At 51.8% G+C, this 19,712-nt stretch overlaps 1 protein-coding gene across 1 annotated transcript in view; it reads left to right on the forward strand.

Moving 5' to 3' along the window:
• Positions 1–19,712, forward strand: part of LOC137302304 (zonadhesin-like) — a 108,040-nt gene that overhangs the window by 39,267 nt on the left and 49,061 nt on the right. The window contains 15 exon segments of the mRNA XM_067971944.1: positions 1,211–1,282; positions 2,601–2,842; positions 3,356–3,504; positions 3,630–3,758; positions 4,339–4,477; positions 5,333–5,474; positions 5,587–5,783; positions 6,623–6,764; positions 6,922–7,163; positions 9,605–9,753; positions 10,499–10,627; positions 11,847–11,985; positions 12,975–13,116; positions 14,396–14,592; positions 17,928–18,069. Of these exon segments, the coding sequence (XP_067828045.1) occupies positions 1,211–1,282; positions 2,601–2,842; positions 3,356–3,504; positions 3,630–3,758; positions 4,339–4,477; positions 5,333–5,474; positions 5,587–5,783; positions 6,623–6,764; positions 6,922–7,163; positions 9,605–9,753; positions 10,499–10,627; positions 11,847–11,985; positions 12,975–13,116; positions 14,396–14,592; positions 17,928–18,069 (2,352 nt within the window).

Raw genomic sequence — 19,712 nt, forward strand, 5'->3', positions numbered from 1 at the left:
AAACCTCCCGAACCCCTCGATTAGATTCCAGCCTGTAACTCACTCCCGGGTATCTGTTATTCTATATATAAACCTCCCGAACCCATCGATTAGATTCCAGCCTGTAACTCACTCCTGGGTATGTTAGTCTATATATAAACCCCTGAACCCCTCGATTAGATTCCAGCCTGTAACTCACTCCCGGGTATCTGTTATTCTATATATAAACCCCCCGAACCCCTCGATTAGATCTCAGCCTGTAACTCTCTCCCGGGACTCTGTTATTCTATATATAAACCCCCCGAACCCCTCGATTAGATTCCAGCCTGTTACTCACTCCCGGGTATCTGTTATTCGATATCTAAACCCCCCGAACCCCTCGATTAGATTCCAGCCTGTTACTCGCTCCCGGGTATCTGTCATTCTCTATATAAACCCTCCGAACCCCTCGATTAGATTCCAGCCTGTAACTCACTCCCGGGTATCTGTTATTCTGTATATAAACCCCCCAAAACCCCTCCATTCGATTCCAGCCTGTAACTCACTCCCGGGTATCTGTTATTCTGTATATAAACCCCCCAAAACCCCTCCATTAGATTCCAGCCTGTAACTCATTCCCGGGTATCTGTCATTCTATATATAAACCCCCCGAAGCCCTCGATTAGATTCCAGCCTGTAACTCATTCCCGGGTATCTGTTATTCTATATGTAAACCTCCCGAACCCCTCGATTAGATTCCAGCCTGTAACTCACTCCTGGGTATGTTAGTCTATATATAAACCCCTGAACCCCTCGATTCGATTCCAGCCTGTAACTCACTCCCGGGTATCTGTTATTCTATATATAAACCCCCCGAACCCCTCGATTAGATCTCAGCCTGTAACTCTCTCCCGGGACTCTGTTATTCTATATATAAACCCCCCGAACCCCTCGATTAGATTCCAGCCTGTTACTCACTCCCGGGTATCTGTTATTCGATATCTAAACCCCCCGAACCCCTCGATTAGATTCCAGCCTGTTACTCGCTCCCGGGTATCTGTTATTCTATATATAAACCCCCCAAACCCCTCGATTAGATCTCAGCCTGTAACTCACTCCCGGGTATCTGTTATTCTATCTATAAACCCCCCGAACCCCTCGATTAGAATCCAGCCTGTAACTCACTCCTGAGTGTCGATTATTCTATATTTTATTTATTCTACTCATAAAATGTTTCCTATTTTTGATACAGGCTCCACAACAACCACCCAATCACCACCAACTAGTGCAAAATCCACCACAACCCAGGGGACCACAGGACCAGGTAAAGACAGAACCCAGAGGAAAATAGTGTAAACAAATATTGATTCCATACAGTCACAAGACACCCAGTGTGGCAGATATTCTCTCTGTAACTCACTCCTGGATTTCCTTATTGTAAACCTCCCGAACCCCTCGATTAGATTCCAGCCTGTAACTCACTCCTGAATATCCATTATTCTATATTTTATTTAATTTTCACCTAAAATCTTTCCGATTTTTAAAAGAGCTATCCAATTAGTCCCACTCCCCCTGCTCTTTCCCCACAGCCCTGCAATTTTTTCCTTTTCAAGTATTTATCCAATTCCCTTTTGAAAGTTACTATTGAATCTGCTTCTACCGCCCTTTCAGGCAGTGAATTCCAGATCATAACAACTCGCTGCGTCAAAATAAATTTCCTCATCTCGCCTCTGGTTCTTTTGCCAATTACCTTAAATCTGCGTCCTCTGGTTACCGACCCTCCTGCCACTGGAAACACTTTCTCCTTATTTGGTCCATCAAAACCTTTCATAATTTTGAACACCTCTGTCAAATCTCCCCGTAACCTTCTCTGCTTGAAGGAGAACAATCCCAGCTTCTCATAGAGTCATAGAGTCATAGAGTTATACAGCACGGATAGAGGCCCTTCGGCCCATTGTGTCCGCGTCGGCCATCAGCCCTGTCTACTCTAATCCCATATTCCAGCATTTGGTCCGTAGCCTTGTATGCTCTCCAGTCTCTCCACATGACTGATGTCCCTCATCCCTGGTACCATTCTGGTAAATCTCCTCTGCACCCTCTCCAAGGCCTTGACATCCTTCCTAAAGTGCGGTGCCCAGAATTGGACACAATACTCCAGCTGAGGCCGGTCCACTCCTGTTCACACCTTTTCCACACTCAAGTTCTCCTGGTCTCTGAAAGCCCAAGCCGTTTTGCACTAGTTGCTCACAATGGTATGAAACCCTTAATGTTCTTTCAGTGGATCAGGGGCAACTACAGCATGGTGAGGTTGGCATGAACACATGGTGCCATGTGGTACTGGGACTCTGGACCACTCAAGTATTCCACTGAGTTCTTGATCTCAGCTGCAGGGAGCAAATACCCTGCTGCTCAAAAATCCAGAGGACTTTGACCGCTAAAGGTAACACATGAATTATAACCAGTTCCTGCGGACAAATACTCCCAACAAGCAGGGGAAGATTGAGGAACAACAAATAATCTGCTGGAAAGATCAAGAGTTTAGAAAATACCTTCCAGTCCGCTGCAGGAATGAGATCGAAATATTGAGTCATCACTTTCCCAAATGGTTCTCTACTCAAGCATTCAATCCATCTTCTCCTCAGGTTGGTCCACGTGTACTGTGTGCGGAGATCCCCACTACACCTCCTTCGACAAGAGGAAGTTCACCTTCCAAGGGAACTGCACTTACGTGATGGCCAAGCCCTGCAACTCAAGCCGGACCCCGTTCGTCGTGTACGCGGCCAACGAGCACCGCAACGGAAGGGAGACCGTGTCCTACGTCAAGGCCGTGTACGTGAGCGTCTACGGCATCACGGTGTCGGTGCTCAGGAACAAAGTGGTCCAGGTGAGAGGAGCCGCCATTACAGTCACCCGTCCGTTGAAGTTGTCGAGACCGCGATCGATCGATGTTTGTTGGGTGAGGGGTTCGAGGGGTTTGCAGCAAAGGCGGGAAAATGGGGTGAAGATACAGATCACCCACCATCTAATAGAACGGTGGAACAGGCTCGAGGGGCTGAATGGCCTGCTCCTGTTCCAATGTTCCTTCCTACGTTCCTGCACAAAACCAACCTGTTCTCAACAGGATGCAGCCAGAGTAGGACTCCACACAAAATGGACCCGAGAAACACATCCTGATCCAAGAATTAATTTTCCGTTCACTCCCATTTTACACAGTGACATTCCCAGGCCCTCTGAACAGGTCCCGTCCAAAACTCCAGCGGCGAAAGCGGGAAATACTTTATTGAAATAAAGACGCTCGGGGCCAATGATCCTTCAGAGGGTCTCGGGGCAGCCGCTGAACCGATCTGGGGCGGGAATAATACTGACCTCCCCTCCTTTCTCCATGTGTTGTGTTCAGGTGGATGGAAAAAATGTGACCGTCCCCATCATCCCGATCCCCAGAGTCACCATCAAACCATCTGGGAAACACGTGGTGGTACAAACCGACTTCGGTCTGACCGTGCGCTACGACGGCAAGCACCACATGGACGTCAAAGTTTGGAGCGAGTAAGTACATTCGGCTCAATCCATCCCGTACATGATGGCTCGTTCGGAACGACAAGTGGCGCGTCCCGTTGTGCGCTCACTACCCTTGCGCCTTGCTCACTACTAAAGTCTGTGTCTCTGTCCAGCTACGCCGGTGAGCTGTGCGGCCTGTGCGGCGACTACAACGGAATCCCCGGTGACGATTTCAGGACTCCCCAGGGACGGGTTGCGAAGGGAGTCAATGACTTTGGGAACAGCTGGAACGTGGAGGAGAAGTGAGTCAAATCTCTGGGAGGGCGACACGCGTTTGTTGTTTGTTTTCGTATCTTCGCACTCTTCACTCGGAGAATAGCGTGAAGTCGTGGAAGGATTGGCAGGCTGAGTAACAGTCTGGCAGGGTGGCGTGGTTGTTGTTTTCGTATCGATAGAATCTTCCCTCATCGAATAGTCTGAAGTACGTGGCGGTGAGCTAATAGAAGTCTTTAAAATTAAGACGGGGTTTGATGAGGTCGACTTGTGGAGGAGACCAAAACTCGGGGCTATAAATATAAGAGAGTCACCAATAAATTCAACGGGGAATTCAGGAGAAATTTCTTTCTCCAAAGAGTGGTAAGAAGGTGGAACTCATGGAATAGTTGGGGGCGAATGGCATGGACGCATTTAAGGGGAAGCTCGATCAGTACATGAGGGAGAAAGGAATAGGGTGAGATGAAGTAGGGGTGGGTGGAGGCTCATGTGGAGCATAAACGCCGGCATAGACCAGTTGGGCCGAATGGCCTGTTTCTGTGCTGTTGACTGTTTGTAAATTCAATGTGAAAATTAAATCTGACCCTTTCTTTCTCCTTCGCTGCCCAGCTGCACCGCGACAGACACCGAGGTGACCCCCCAATGCCCTGAGGACGAGCGAGAGACGTATGAAGGACCCTCCTACTGTGGGATACTGCTAGATCATCTCGGTCCGTTCGCTGCCTGTCACTACAGCATCGACCCCATGGTACGTGTGGGCCGGACTGGGCTCATTATCACTGGGGCTCTGTCTCTCCTATTTCTCCCTGTTCTGCAGTTCCCCTCCAGGACCCAGGCCCCCGTTGATAAGGTCCTTGGTGAAGTCCATTCAGCCCCCAAGACTCACAGCTCTGGTGTCAGTTTGGCTCGGTGGGTCGCACTCTCCCCTCCGAGTCAGACGGCTGTGGGTTTGAGTCCTGCTCCAAATCCATGCTGGCGCTCCCAGCGCAGCACTGAGGGAGCGCCGCACTGTCAGAGGTTCCATCTTTCGGACGTGACGTTAAACTGAGGCCCCGTCTGCCCTCTCAGGTGGATATGAAAGATCCCACGGCCACAATTGGAAGTCATGATGTGGAGATGCCGGTGATGGACTGGGGTTGACAATTGTAAACAATTTTACAACACCAAGTTATAGTCCAGCAATTTTATTTTAAATTCACAAGCTTTCGGAGGAAGGGGGAAGCCTCCGAAAGCTTGTGAATTTAAAATAAAATTGCTGGACTATAACTTGGTGTTGTAAAATTGTTTACAATTGGAAGAAGAACGAAGGAGTTCTCCCCATTGTCCTGGCCAAAATTTATCCCTCAACCCACACCGATAAAAAACAGATTATCTGAATATTATCCCATTGTTGTTTGTGGGATCTTGCTGTGCGCAAAATTGGCTGCTGCATTTCCGACATTACAACAGTGACTTTACTTCATACAAAGTACTTCATTGGCTGTAAATCACTTTGGGCCGTCCTGAAGGTGCTATATAAATGCAAGTGAGTTTACAATGAGAAACTCTCTCACACACACACACACACACAAATATCAACCCCCGTTCCCTTTTCTTTTTGCAGTCCTTCTTCAAAGACTGCGTGTACGACATGTGTGAGCTGGACGGCAGCAAGCAGCAGCTGTGTGAGGCTTTAGAGGCCTACCTCAACGAGTGTCAGCAACGCAACGTCACCATCCGACCCTGGAGGAACGAAACCTTCTGCTGTACGTAGCACAGACACTGACCACCGGTCGCTGACAGATTATTCCCGCTTTGGAGCCGTGTGTGTTTTCCTACTCGGCCTGATATCTGCTTGTGCTCTTCGTTTCTCCGTAGCTCTCGAGTGCCCGTCTGACAGCCACTACGAGCCCTGTGGGTCGGCCTGCCCGGCCACCTGCCTTGACCCTCGACCCCAGCCCTGTGACCTGCCGTGTGTGGAGAGCTGTCAGTGCGACAAAGGGTTGGTGCAGAGCGGAGCCCAGTGTGTCCCGAGAAATCGGTGCGGCTGCTCGTACAACGGGTCCTATTATCAGGTAACGTGTGAAGGGGCGCCTGAGCGATCAGCGCAGGCACCTGGTCAGCAAGAACGTCCTTTGACGAGGTGACTCTCAGATAAGTCTCCTGTTGTCCCAAGAACATAAGAAATAGGAGCAGGAGTAGGCCACACGGCCCCTCGAGCCTGCTCCGCCATTCAATAAGATCATGGCTGATCTTCGACCTCAACTCCACTTTCCTGCCCGATCCCCATAATCCCTTGATTCCCTCGGAGTCCAAAAATCTATCCGTGTCAGTCTTGAATATACTCAATGACTCAGCATTCACAGCCCTCTGAGGAAGAGGATTCCAAATGTTCATGACCCTCCGAGTGAAGAAATTCCTCCTCATCTCAGTCCGAAATATCCGACCCGACTCGAGCACACAATCTAGGCCGACACTCCCAGTGCGGTAGTGAGGGAGTGCAGCACTGTCGGAGGTGCCGTCCTTCAAATTGAGGCCCTGTCTACCCTCTCAGGTGGACGTCGAAAATCCCACAGCAATATTTTGAAGAAGAGCATGGGAGTTCTCCCTGGTGTCCTGTCCAACATTTTTTTTCCTGAATCCATCACTAATTTGGTCATTATCTCATTGCTGTTTGTGGGATCTTGCTGTGCGCAAATTGGCTGCAGTGTTTCCCTACATTACAACAGCGACTACAACTCAAAATGTATTTCATTGTCTGTAAAACGTTTGGTACGTCCTGAGGTCGTGAAAGGCGCTATATAAATGCAAAGTCCTTCTTCCTTTCAATGGGCCTTTCCACGTCCAGTGGCCTTTTCTCTACTTCCCATGAAGGTCAGTTCTAACGTGTGTCTCTCTCTCTCTCTGTTTCCAGCCTGGTGATGTGATCTGGTCTGAGGGCTGTAACCAGGTGTGTAAGTGTCTGTCCAGCAATAACGTCCAGTGCACGGATACGAGCTGCGCCCCCGACGAGTACTGCGACAACAAGGGTGGTGTCCAGGGGTGTTACCCTAAAGGTAAAGAGTGCCCGGGGTTTCATTGTTATTTCCATCGTTCCCTCGCTCCTCCCCCTCCCTTTCCAAGTCCGACCTGTTCCAACGTTGCTGCAGTAACTCTTCTGGAAACGGAAATGTGGAAATTGCTCACTTCTCTCCCCCGGTCACTTCTCCTCAGGTTGGTCCACGTGTACTGTGTGCGGAGATCCCCACTACACCTCCTTCGACAAGAGGAAGTTCACCTTCCAAGGGAACTGCACTTACGTGATGGCCAAGCCCTGCAACTCAAGCCGGACCCCGTTCGTCGTGTACGCGGCCAACGAGCACCGCAACGGAAGGGAGACCGTGTCCTACGTCAAGGCCGTGTCCGTGAGCGTCTACAACATCACCGTGTCGGTGCTCAGGAACAAAGTGGTCCAGGTGAGAGGAGCCGCCATTACAGTCACCCGTCCGTTGAAGTTGTCGAGACCGAGATCGATCGATGTTTGTTGGGTGAGGGGTTCGAGGGGTTTGCAGCAAAGGCGGGAAAATGGAGTGAAGACGCAGATCACCCACCATCTAATTGAACGGTGGAACAGGCTCGAGGGGCTGAATGGCCTGCTCCTGTTGCTGTATGAAACCCACCTGTTCTCAGCAGCATGCTGGCAGAATCGAATTCGACCCAGAGACACACATCCTGATTACAATGGAATCAATTCCTTCCCATTCCCTGGAATTACGTGACATTCCAGTCAACCAAATTGCGTCCTATTGACTCCCATTGCAAATCTTTTTTTATCCTCATCTACTCCATTTGATAGGATTCTGAAAGTACAAATCCTTTCCCACTCACATGAATTCCATAACTTTTCAATGTCCAGCTCCGTCCCTTCAATTCCACTTGCCTTCCATTCCCTATTAGCTTTTAAGGGAAAAAGTTGATTGGCACTTGATTCCACTTGTGGGGGAGACTGGAGCTAGTGGGGGCCATAAAATATAAGATAGTCACTAATAAATCCCATTGGGAATTCAGGAGAAACTTCTTTACCCAGAGAGCGGTGAGAATGTGGAACTCGCTCCCACAAGGAGTAGTTGAGGCGAATAGCAGAGATGCATTTAAGGGGAAGCTGGATAAACACATGAGGGAGAAAGGAATTGATGGGGTTAGATGAAGTTGGGAGGGAGGAGGCTCATGTGGAGCATAAACACCAGCATGGACCTGTTGGGCCGAATGGCCTGTTCAGAGGGATTTGGGTGTCCTTGTACACGAAGCACAGAAAGTTAACATGCAGGTACAGCAATTAGGAAGGCAAATGGTATGTTGGCCTTTATCACAAGGGGGTTGGAGTATAAGAGTAAGGAAGTCTTGCTACAATTGTACAGGGCTTTGGTGAGACCTCACCTGGAGTATTGTGTACAGTTCTGGTCTCCTTATCTAAAGAAAGATATACTTGCCTTAGAGACGGTGCAACAAAGGTTTACTAGATTAATTCCTTGGATGAGAAGTTGAGTAGAATGAGCCTATAATCTCTGGAGTTTAGAAGAATGAGAGGTGATCTCATCGAAACATATAAGATTCTGAGGTGGCTTGACAGGTTAGATGCTGAGAGATTGTTTCCCCTGGCAGGAGAGTCCAGAACTAGGGGGCATAGTCTTAGGATAAGGGGTCGGCCATTTAAGACTGAGATGAGGAGGAATTTCTTCACTCAGAGGGTCGTGAATCTTTGGAATTCTCTACCCCAGAGGGCTGTGGATGCTCAGTCGTTGAGTATATTCAAGGCTGAGATGGATAGATTTTTGGACTCTAAGGGAATCAAGGGATATGGGGATCAGGCGGGAAAGTGGAGTTGAGGTCGAAGATCAGCCCTGATCTTATTGAATGGCGGAGCAGGCTCGAGGGGCCGAATGGCCTACTCCTGCTCCTATTTCTTACGTTCTTATGTTCTGTGCTGAACATTCTAGGTAATATGACATTCCAATGTATGAACTTCTTTGCCAGTTACATTTGTGGTATAGCATAGATTGAAACAATTACATCCCCAAGGATTCCCATTCCAAACGGTCCCAATGGAACACGTTGCTCTCCATTTCGACTCACCACCTTGGATTCATGTTCACCAACTCTTTCCAAAAATTCCATCGCAAAGTGAGAAGTCCTTTCCCAGTGACTCGAATTATGATGGAAGCAGGAGAAGTCCTTTCTGGTGGTAACGTCAGCTTGGCTCATTTGGTATCATCCTCACCTCTGAGTCAGTAGGTTGTGGGTTCAAGCCCTGTTCCAGGTCCCTGGGTTTAGAATCGAGGGTAAAACAGGAAACCTGTCGAAAGTGGTTAGCACAGGCCAGGCTGAGAGGTCTGAGCAGAACCTTTCAGATGTTCTGAGCTTCATGACCTGTCTGGGGCCAACGCCCTGTCTGGGCCCCATGTCCTGTCTGGACCGCATGACCTGTATGGCCCCCACGTCCTGTCTGGGCCCCATGCCCTGTCTGGACCGCACAATGTGTCTGGGCCTCACGTCCTGTCTAGACCGCACGACCTGTCTGGACTGCATGACCTGTCTGGGCCCCACCTTCTGTCTGGACCGCACGACCTGTCTGGGCTCCACGCGCTGTCTGGGCCTCACATCCTGTCTGGACCGCACGACCTGTCTGGGCCCCACAACCTGTCTGGGCCCCACCTCCTGTCTGGACCCCGCGCCCTGTCTGGGCCCCACGCGTTGTCTGAAAACATTCCAATCCCCAGTATTAACATCTCCACCTTGACAAATCCAAGATTCATGAAAGACCCTCACTGGAACACAGTGATGGAACCCAGTGCGAGTGGAGAAACTCACTGGGATGATAATTCCTCACAAACTAACCGAGGGCCTGTGTTCGGTTTAGGTCAATGAAAAGACAGTGGTTGTCCCCCATGAACCGGCCGTCGGGCTCTCAATCAAACTATCTGGCAAACACATCGTCATAGAAACCGAGTTCGGCCTGAGGGTGAGATACGATGGCCGGCACCATGCCGATGTCAAAGTTCCAAGCAAGTGAGTACAGTCTAGTGACGGTGAACGGTAGTGGGAGCTGGACATCTTCAGGCACAGAGTCCAGTCAGTGAATCCCAATGGGTTTCCGGTGAGGGGTCATGATAGAGACTGCCCTGCAACTCAGGTCAGGGGGTGACCAGTGGCCATAAACAAAGACAGTAGAGAATCGGAGAGATTTAGTGAGGGGTGTGGGGTATATCAGAGAGTGTTACAGTGAGGGGTGTGGGGTATATCAGAGAGTGTTACAGTGAGGGGTGTGGGGTATATCAGAGTGTTACAGTGAGGGGTGTGGGGTATATCAGAGTGTGTTACAGTGAGGGGTGTGGGGTATATCAGAGAGTGTTACAGTGAGGGGTGTGGGGTATATCAGAGAGTGTTACAGTGAGGGGTGTGGGGTATATCAGAGTGTGTTACAGTGAGGGGTGTGGGGTATATCAGAGTGTTACAGTGAGGGGTGTGGGGTATATCAGAGAGTGTTACAGTGAGGGGTGTGGGGTATATCAGAGTGTTACAGTGAGGGGTGTGGGGTATATCAGAGAGTGTTACAGTGAGGGGTGTGGGGTATATCAGAGAGTGTTACAGTGAGGGGTGTGGGGTATATCAGAGAGTGTTACAGTGAGGGGTGTGGGGTATATCAGAGAGTGTTACAGTGAGGGGTGTGGGGTATATCAGAGTGTTACAGTGAGGGGTGTGGGGTATATCAGACATTATCTTGCTCACTACTACAGTCTGTGTCTCTGTCCAGCTACGCCGGTGAGCTGTGCGGCCTGTGCGGCGACTACAACGGAATCCCCGGTGACGATTTCAGGACTCCCCAGGGACAGGCTGTGAAGGGAGTCAATGACTTTGGGAACAGCTGGAACGTGGAGGAGAAGTGAGTCAAATCTCTGGGAGGGCGACACGCGTTTGTTGTTTGTTTTCGTATCTTCGCACTCTTCACTCGGAGAATAGCGTGAAGTAGTGGAAGGATTGGCAGGCTGAGTAACAGTCTGGCAGGGTGGCGTGGTTGTTGTTTTCGTATCGATATAATCTTCCCTAATCGAATAGCCTGAAGTACGTGGGAGGGTTCGCGGGTGATGAACAGGCCTTGACTTGAACGCTCCTTCCGTGGCTGTAACCCTATATTTTTTTTGTTGGCCTGTGGGGCTTTTTGGGCTCCCACGACCCACAAGACGAGGATGCTGCGGGGAGATACCCACATCCACATCCGTACCCACCGGACAATGATGTGTCCCATTGGACGCCAACCCAGAATTAACAGCAACACCGCCATCGCTGGTCATTAAACCGTTCCGGTCCTTTGGAATGAGACGTAGAGTTTGTAACGTTTGGAAAGACTGCCGCACTGGGCTCGAACTTGGATTCAATCCAGCTCTGATCGGATGGCCTACCTCGGAAGGACTTGGGACATTTTACAGCAGCTCCAGTATTATTACTGTAGGGATGGGAGATACACCGGGAGATGCCCATTCCGACTGTAATTCCAAGTACACTGACGCAGACAGGCATTTACACCCCCGACTGTAGTTACAGGCGACACGGGTACCGTCCTACAGGCGGGCTGCCACACGCTGACTGTAGTTTCAGGCGTCACAGATACAGCTGCACAAACAGGCGCCTGTGAACCAGGAACTACAGGCACCCCACCTTCACCCAGACGGCAGGTGACGGGGCTGCGCAATTGCAAATTCATTGTGTCAGTCCCAGCACACAGGGCGCGCGTGCGTGGAGGCGGGCGTGCGTGGAGGTGGGCGCGCGTGCGTGGAGGTGGGCGCGCGTGCGTGGAGGTGGGCGCGCGTGCGTGGAGGTGGGCGCGCGTGCGTGGAGGCGGGCGCGCGTGTGTGTATCCGTCCGCGTGCATGTGAACAGATTGGCCGTGTTTATGATGCCCCCCGTGGTCAAATAGCTTGCAGGAATTCACAGGCCAAGACTCCCACTTGAATTAGTAGAGGGGGGAGAATGGAGGTTGACTTGCATCACGGGAGGGGAGGGGAGAAATTTGGCGAGGAAAAGATTTTTTTAAAGGCTTGCTGCGACCGTAGACGAGCACCTTATAATATTTCACAGAAACGGTAAACTCCGTTCCCTTCCAGCTGCTCCAATACCGACATCGAGGTGGCCCCAGACTGCAGCGAGAGCGAGCGAGAGACTTATAAAGGAGCGGCCTACTGCGGGATACTGCTGGACTCACACGGCCCATTCTCCGCCTGTCACTACAAGATTGACCCCATGGTGTGTATGGACAGCAATGACTACAAATCCTGTACTGGGATTGAGGGCGGGGGTGGGAACCTGCTGAACCTTTTACAGTGGCAGCCGCGGCTCACACTCCCTCCTCTGAGTCATGAAGGTCGTGGGTTCGAGCCCCCACTCCAGAGACTCGAGCCCGTAATCCCAGGCCGACACTCCCCAGTGCCGGTACTGAGGGAGCGCCGCACTGTCGGAGGTGCCGTCTTTTGGGGTGAGACGTTAAGCCGAGGCCCCCGTCTGCCCCTCTCAGGGGTGGACGTAAAAGATCCCGTGGCCACTATTTCGAAGAAGAGCAGGGGGGAGTTCTCCCCGGTGTCCTGGGGCCAATATTTATCCCTCAACCCACATCACTAAAGAAGAGATTATCTGATTATACATTCCTGACTGTGGGATCTTGCTGTGCGCAAATTGGCCGCCTCGTTTCCCTACATTCCAACAGTGACTACACTTCGAAAGTACTTCATTGGCTGTAAATCCTTTGGGACGTCCTGAGGTGGTGAAAGGCGCTATATAAATGCGAGTTCTTCCTTTTACCCACCCCGGTGAACCCCCCCCCCCGCCCCCCTTGCTGGAAAGAGTGTACGTGCAACTCTGGATTGGGTGAGGAGGGCAGCACGCTTACTGGCGATGCTTCCCACAGTCGAATAGCCTGCTGCCACTCGCCGTCTGGCCTCACGGATGACCACACTTCAGAAGTACTTCATCGGCGTTTTTGGGGACGTCCTGAGGCCGTGAAAGAGGCTGCAGCAATGCAAGTTCTTTCTTAATGCCGAAGGGATCAAGGGATATGGGGGAGAAAGCGGGAACAGGGTACTGAGTTAGACGATCAGCCGTGACCGTTTTGAATGGCGGAGCAGGCCCGACGGGCCGAATGGCCTGCTCTTGCTCCTATTTTCTATGTTTCTATACAATGAGAACGTGCACACACACACACACACACCAACCTCTGTCCCCCGTTTCCTTTTCCTCAGGCCTTCTTCCAAGACTGCGTGTACGACATGTGCGAGCTGGACGGCAGCAAGCAGCAGCTGTGCGAGGCTTTGGAGGCCTACCTCAACGAGTGTCAGCAACGCAACGTCACCATCGGACCCTGGAGGAACGAAACCTTCTGCCGTACGTACGACCATTGCCGTTCGCCGCAGTTACTCGTGGCGGGCCGCCTCGGGCCTGGAGGCTGGGGTTGCCAACTCCGGTTGGACGTGTTCCTGGAGGTTCCATCACATGACCTCCCGCCGCCAGCCGCCCCGCCCCCGCGCTCCCGCCACTGGCCGCCCGACACGCCCGTCATCGGGGCGCACCACCAATTGGAAAGCGATCAGACTCTTCCTTACCCAATTGGATGATTCTTGACCCTCAGTCACACGGCCTCCTCCCCCACCGACGCCTCCCCATCTCCGATATTTTTACCACTAATAAATGAAAGTGTTCAAAGAAAATTATAAGAACACACAATTCTTTTTTTAATGCCCCCCCACCCCCACCATATCATTTTTCTGCTGGGTCTTTTGCTCGCAGCAGTGTCCTGGCGATTCACCTTTAATTCCTGGAGGGTTGGCAACCGAAGACCCGGATTTGGCGGTAAATGGCTCCCTCGGAGTCGTAGGCCCGAGGAATGGGAGGACGATTCGACCCTTCAAATGCCAAAAGGGAGACGATTAGGAGTGAGGTGGGGAGGTCAGGCCTGGGTTTTTTCCACCCGTAAAGTAATAGAATTGTGGGGAAAAGTTAAGTTTCGACACCCTGGCGGCTATGGAACAGGCCCAGTGACCCAGAGGTCATAAGTTCAAATCCTACCACGGCGCCAGAAGAGATGACCGTGGCGGGAGATGACGCTGTCCCTGGCATTTGGGTCGGGAGGCACTTCCCCCCCACCCCCACCCCCCCCCCCACCACCAAAAGGCCTCCTTCAGAATTTCGGACCCCCCCGTCGCTGTACCCAGAATCACCCTCCAGACTTGCGTGTGAGCCGTGACTCGGACGGATGCACCTGTCGGAGGTGCCGTCTTTCGGATGAGACCGAGGTCCCCCGTCTGCCCCTCTCTCTCGAGCGGATGTTAAAGGTCCCACGGGCCACTATTCGAAGAAGAGCAGGGGGGGTGGGGGGAGTTCTCCCCGGTGTCCTGCGGCCAATATTTACCCCCCGACCGGCTCCGCCGAGAAACAGGTCATCTGATCGTTGCCGTTTGCGGGATCTTGCTGTGCGCAAATCGGCCGCCGCGTTTCCCGACGTGACAACAGCGGGCCACGCTTCGAAAGAATAATCGCCAATCGAACGATTAAAACGGGAAAAGAAATGGCGCAAAGGGTCCAGGAGCGACCTTTATCCTCTGAACCCACGGTGCCCTTTGACACTGACTCTCGTCCCTCTCTCTCTCTCTCTCTCTCTCTCCAGCTCTCCGTTGTCCAGCCAACAGCCACTACGAGGGCTGCGGATCAGCCTGCCCGGCCAGCTGCCTTAACCTTCGACCTCAGCCGTGTGACGCGCCGTGCGTGGAGGGCTGCCAGTGCGACGAAGGATTTGTGCAGAGCGGAGCCCAGTGCGTCCCTGACGATCAGTGCGGCTGTTCCTACGGTGGCATTTATTACCAGGTAATCTAGTTAGCGTGAGGGTGGGGTGGCGGGCTCCTTCTCAGAAAAGCCTGGGGTGGCGGGGGCTGAGAAATCTCGTCTTGAAGAAAGGGGGATCCGTATTGGCACAGTGTGATCGACGACCTTTCACCTCAGAGGTTTGGATCAATCCCCCCCACCACCCGGCCTCGGTTCGGGGGTGAAAGGTTACCTCTCTGACGGAAGCTACGCGTTGCCAGATCCGATTGGACGTGTTCATCACATGACCTCCTGCCCCTCCCCCCCCCCCCCCCCGCCCGCCGCCCACGCACTCCCGCCATTCACACCCGGCCTTCACACGCCAATCGGAAGGCGACGATTGGACGATTCTTGGCTGTGGGTCAAACCTCCTTTCTTTCCCCACCCCATCTCCAATTTTTTTTTTTTTTTTACGATGTTTCTCCCGGGTTGCTGGCTGCGTTGTCCGGGAGATCGAGCTTTTGTTTCTGGAGACTACAGGACGACCTGGGAGGGGTTTGAAACCCCCAGTGGAAGCCCTGCCCGACTTCCCTCCTTTTTTCTCCCCCCCACTCCTCTGGAGTTGAGGTCGAAGATCGGCCACTTGTCTTATTGAATGGCGGAGCAGGCTCGCTGGGGGCTTGTGGCCTACTCCTGCTCCTATTTCTTATGTTCTCCCGAAGGCGCTGATTCGTGCCTGGTTCCATAAACCCCGGCAGCCCAGCTGTCTTTGACGCGCGCGCCAAGACGGGGAGTATTGGCCATTCAACCACGGAGGGCATCACAGCTACACTCGACTCTGTCCTCGCCATGACGTCCGCTGCACACCCATCCCTAGCTCAGGGGGTATCTGAAGCCAATCTTAGGCGTCTTCAACTCAACGGGTTGCTCGTGCATTAGGTCTTTTAACGTACAAACACACGAGCAATGACGGACAGGAAAAGACCCTTTGGCCCATCCAGCCTGTCCTACCCAATTGTGGTACCTTGTGCATCACAATACAGACACTCCCCACCCTACCCAAAACCATGTGGGAGGGGTGAAAAACCAGATTTAAAAACCCAGAACAATTTGGGGGGGAAAATATCTGAGAAATTCCTCTCCGCCCCCCCCCCCCCCGCCTAGGCGATTGAAACTAGTCCAGGAGATCACTCTGGCCCTGATAACTCTATGCAGCACTTACCTTTTGTAAGAGGTGATCTCCGCCCCTGCCAGGAACAGGTCGGACGGCATTCAGTTAATCGCCTCCACCCCACGAGATGGCAGCCTCGTTCCAGAGGCCCACTATTCTCTGGGAAAAGAACCACCTCCTGACATCTAACCTCGATCTGGCCTGATTGAAGCGCACCCAGGGGGCAGCACAGACCGCCGAATCCCCCACCAACAACATCCTGGGGGTCACCCGTTAACTGGACCAGCCATATAAATACTGTGGCTACAAGAGCAGGTCAGAGGCTGGGTATTCTGTGGCGAGTGACTTTCCTCCTGACTCCCCAAAGCCTTTCCACCATCTACAAGGCACAAGTCAGGAGTGTGATGGAATACTCTCCACTTGCCTGGATGAGTGCAGCTCCAACAACACTCAAGAAGCTCGACACCATCCAGGACAAAGCAGCCCGCTTGATTGGCACCCCATCCACCACCCTAAACATTCACTCCCTTCACCACCGACGCACAGTGGCTGCAGTGTGTACCATCCACAGGATGCACTGCAGCAACTCGCCAAGGCTTCTTCGACAGCACCTCCCAAACCCGCGACCTCTACCACCTAGAAGGACAAGAGCAGCAGGTACATGGGAACAACACCACCTGCACGTTCCCCTCCAAGTCACACACCATCCCAACTTGGAAATATATCGCCGTTCCTTCATCGTCGCTGGGTCAAAATCCTGGAACTCCCTTCCTAACAGCACTGTGGGAGAACCGTCACCACACGGACTGCAGCGGTTCAAGATGGCGGCTCACCACCACCTTCTCAAGGGCAATTAGGGATGGGCAATAAATGCTAGCCTTGCCAGCGATGCCCACATCCCGTGAACGAATAATAAAAAAGTAGTTAAATTAGGAAAGTGGACAGAGAGCACGGTTTTGAGGAGCCTTTTAACTGAGGGGAAGGAAGTAGCGAGGGGCTCAGGAAGGGAGTTCCAGAGCCTGGGGCCTAGATGTCTGAGAGCAGCCAATTCAACGCGGACAGGTCTGAGGCCTACCTGGTCTGGTGTGTCTCCGCACCACTGTGAAGGCCTCATGTATCCACGGGGGATTGGGTGATATGACGCCTTAAGCACTGATCTTTCACTGCTTACCAGAAATTTCCGCTAAACAAAATCCCTCAAACATTCCGAGGAGTTTCCCCTTTGTACTAAAGTGCACCCAGTGAAAAGTGAGACATTTACCCAGTCTCATTGGAAGGAGATGGCCGAGACGAAAGAGCGGGGGAGTGGGATTAGCCGGATTGCTCTTGCAGAGAGCCGGCGCAGGCTCGATGGGCCGAATGGCCTCCTTCTGCGCCGTAACCATGGTTTATTGAGGTGCGTAAGATGATAATTAATCAATCCAGAACACGACGTCAAATTCAGCCGCGACAGTACGGGGCCGACTCAAACCGAGGAAAGGCCAATTTAGGACTGATATCAGGTAGAACTTCTTCACAGATCAACACTTATAGTATCATCGAATCACACAGCACAGAAGGAGGCTATTCGGCCCATCGTGCCTGTGCCAGCTCTTTGAAAGAGCTATCCAATTAGTCCCACTCCCCCTGCTCTTTCCCCATAGCCCTGCAAATTTTTTCCCTTTTAAGTATTTATCCAATTCCCCTTTCGAAAGTTACTATTGAATCTGCTTCCACCGCCCTTTCAGGCAGCGCATTCCAGATCAGAACTCGCTGAGTTAACAAAAAAATTCTCCTCCTCTCTCCCCTGGTCCTTCTGCCAATTATCGTAAATCTGTGTCCTCTGGTTACTGACCCTCCTTATTTACTCTATCAAAACTGCCCTTACTCTTCTCTGCTCTAAGGAGAACAATCCCAGTTTCTCTACATGACTGGAGTCCCTCATTCCTGGTACCATTCTGGTAGATCTCCTCTGCGCCCTCTCTAAGGCCTTCACATCCTTCCTAAATCACTTGGAGGGATATTCTGCATATTGTAATGGAGGCAAAAAAAAGCCTGTGGCCTCATTCAACCTTAAATTCGATGCTATGACAAAGAACTGTAACCTTCCGCTCTCCCACCACCCCCGCCTTAAATTAGAAAGGCCAAAATGGCCACCCTTACCTGTATTTGCCTTGTTCGTCAAATTAAAGGCCGGGCTTGGATTGTTTGCCTAAAACCTTTCTCCGTCTTGTCTCCGGCCTAACAGCCTGGTGCCGAGTTCTTCGGGCCCGACTGCTCGCTGAGGTGCAGGTGTCAGGGAAACAACAGCACAGCCTGCGAAGCCTGGAAGTGCGGAGAGAAGGAACACTGCGGCCTGGCCGACGGCAACTACGGCTGCCACCCGACGGGTACGAGAGCCGTAAAACCGGGGAAACGCGGCTGACCCGACTTTGCAAAGGGGCCTGACGTGAAACACGGCCGAGCCGCGCAAGTGGTGCGGAGAGTGAGGGGAAGGGCCGGGGACGAGCGTTTGTAGAATTGAACGAAGAAATGAAAAAAACAAGTGACACGCGCCAGGTTGCCATGGATACCACGCTTGTTGGTAACGTGGCCACGGTGCTGGGAAGCCCTCCCACCCTGCTCTCCTGACTCGTAACGGGGTACGTGGGTGGTTCCACGGCTGCCCTCCAGTACCGCACCTTCGCGTGCGCAGGTTCCGGAGTGCGTTGGCGAGCTCTTCGAATGGGAAAGGCCTCGCGGGGAAACATCCGGCCCTGTCCTCGCCTGACGCCCACGCGTGGGCACTTTCCAGCTTGGGGGGGCACCGAGGCCTAATCGCAACACCTCCACAAACAAGAACGCTTACACAGCACCTTTAACGTAGTAAAACGTCCCCAAGGTGCCTCACAGGAGCGGTTATCAAACAAAGCTTTGATACCGAGCCACATGAGGAGATATTAGGAGAGGTGACCAAAAGTTTGGTCAAAGAGGTGGGTTTTAAGGAGCGTCTTAAAGGAGGAGAGAGAGGCGGAGAGGTTTAGGGAGGGAATTCCAGAGCTTAGAGCCCAGGCAGCTGAAGGCACGGCCGCCAATGGTGGGGCGATGGAAGTGGGGGATGCAGAAGAGGCCAGAATTGTTGGAGTGCAGAGATCTCGGAGGGTTGTAGGGCTGGAGGAGGTTACAGAGATAGGGAGGGGGCGAGGCCACGGATGGATTTGAACACCAGGATGAAAATTCCTATCTTCCTTTGAAAAGAGATTTATCTCAGCCTCAAAAATATCTTTTCATTCAGATCTAGGAGTACAGGTTCATAGCTCCTTGAAAGTGGAGTCACAGGTGGATAGGGTGGTGAAGAAGGCATTCAGCATGCTTGGTTTCATTGGTCAGAACATTGAACACAGGAGGTGGGATGTCTTGTTGAAGTTGGACAAGACATTAGTAAGGCCACACTTGGAGTACTGTGTACAGTTCTGGTCACCCTATTATAGAAAGGATATTATTAAACTAGAAAGAGTGCAGAAAAGATTTACTAGGATGCTACCGGGACTTGATGGTTTGACTTATAGGGAGAGGTTAGACAGACTGGGACTTTTTTCCCTGGAGAGTAGGAGGTTTAGGGGTGATCTTATAGAAGTCTATAAAATAATGAGGGGCATAGATAAGGTCAATAGTCAAAATCTTTTCCCAAAGGTAGGGGAGTCTATAACGAGGGGGCATAGATTTAAGGTGAGAGGGGAGAGATACAAAAGGGTCCAGAGGGGCAATTTTTTCACTCAAAGGGTGGTGAGTGTCTGGAACGAGCTGCCAGAGGCAGTAGTAGAGGCGGGTACAATTTTGTCTTTTAAAAAGCATTTGGACAGTTACATGGGTAAGATGGGTATAGAGGGATATGGGCCAAGTGCAGGCAATTGGGACTAGCTTAGTGGTATAAACTGGGCGACATGGACATGTTGGGCCGAAGGGCCTGTTTCCATGTTGTAAACTTCTATGATTCTATAAGAAACCTTGCTTAGTTTCCAACCCTGCCTCCCCTCACTCCCGTCTGAGGGTC

The sequence above is a fragment of the Heptranchias perlo genome, chromosome 35, assembly GCF_035084215.1.
Source record: "Heptranchias perlo isolate sHepPer1 chromosome 35, sHepPer1.hap1, whole genome shotgun sequence".
NCBI classification, from domain to species: Eukaryota; Metazoa; Chordata; class Chondrichthyes; order Hexanchiformes; family Hexanchidae; genus Heptranchias; species Heptranchias perlo.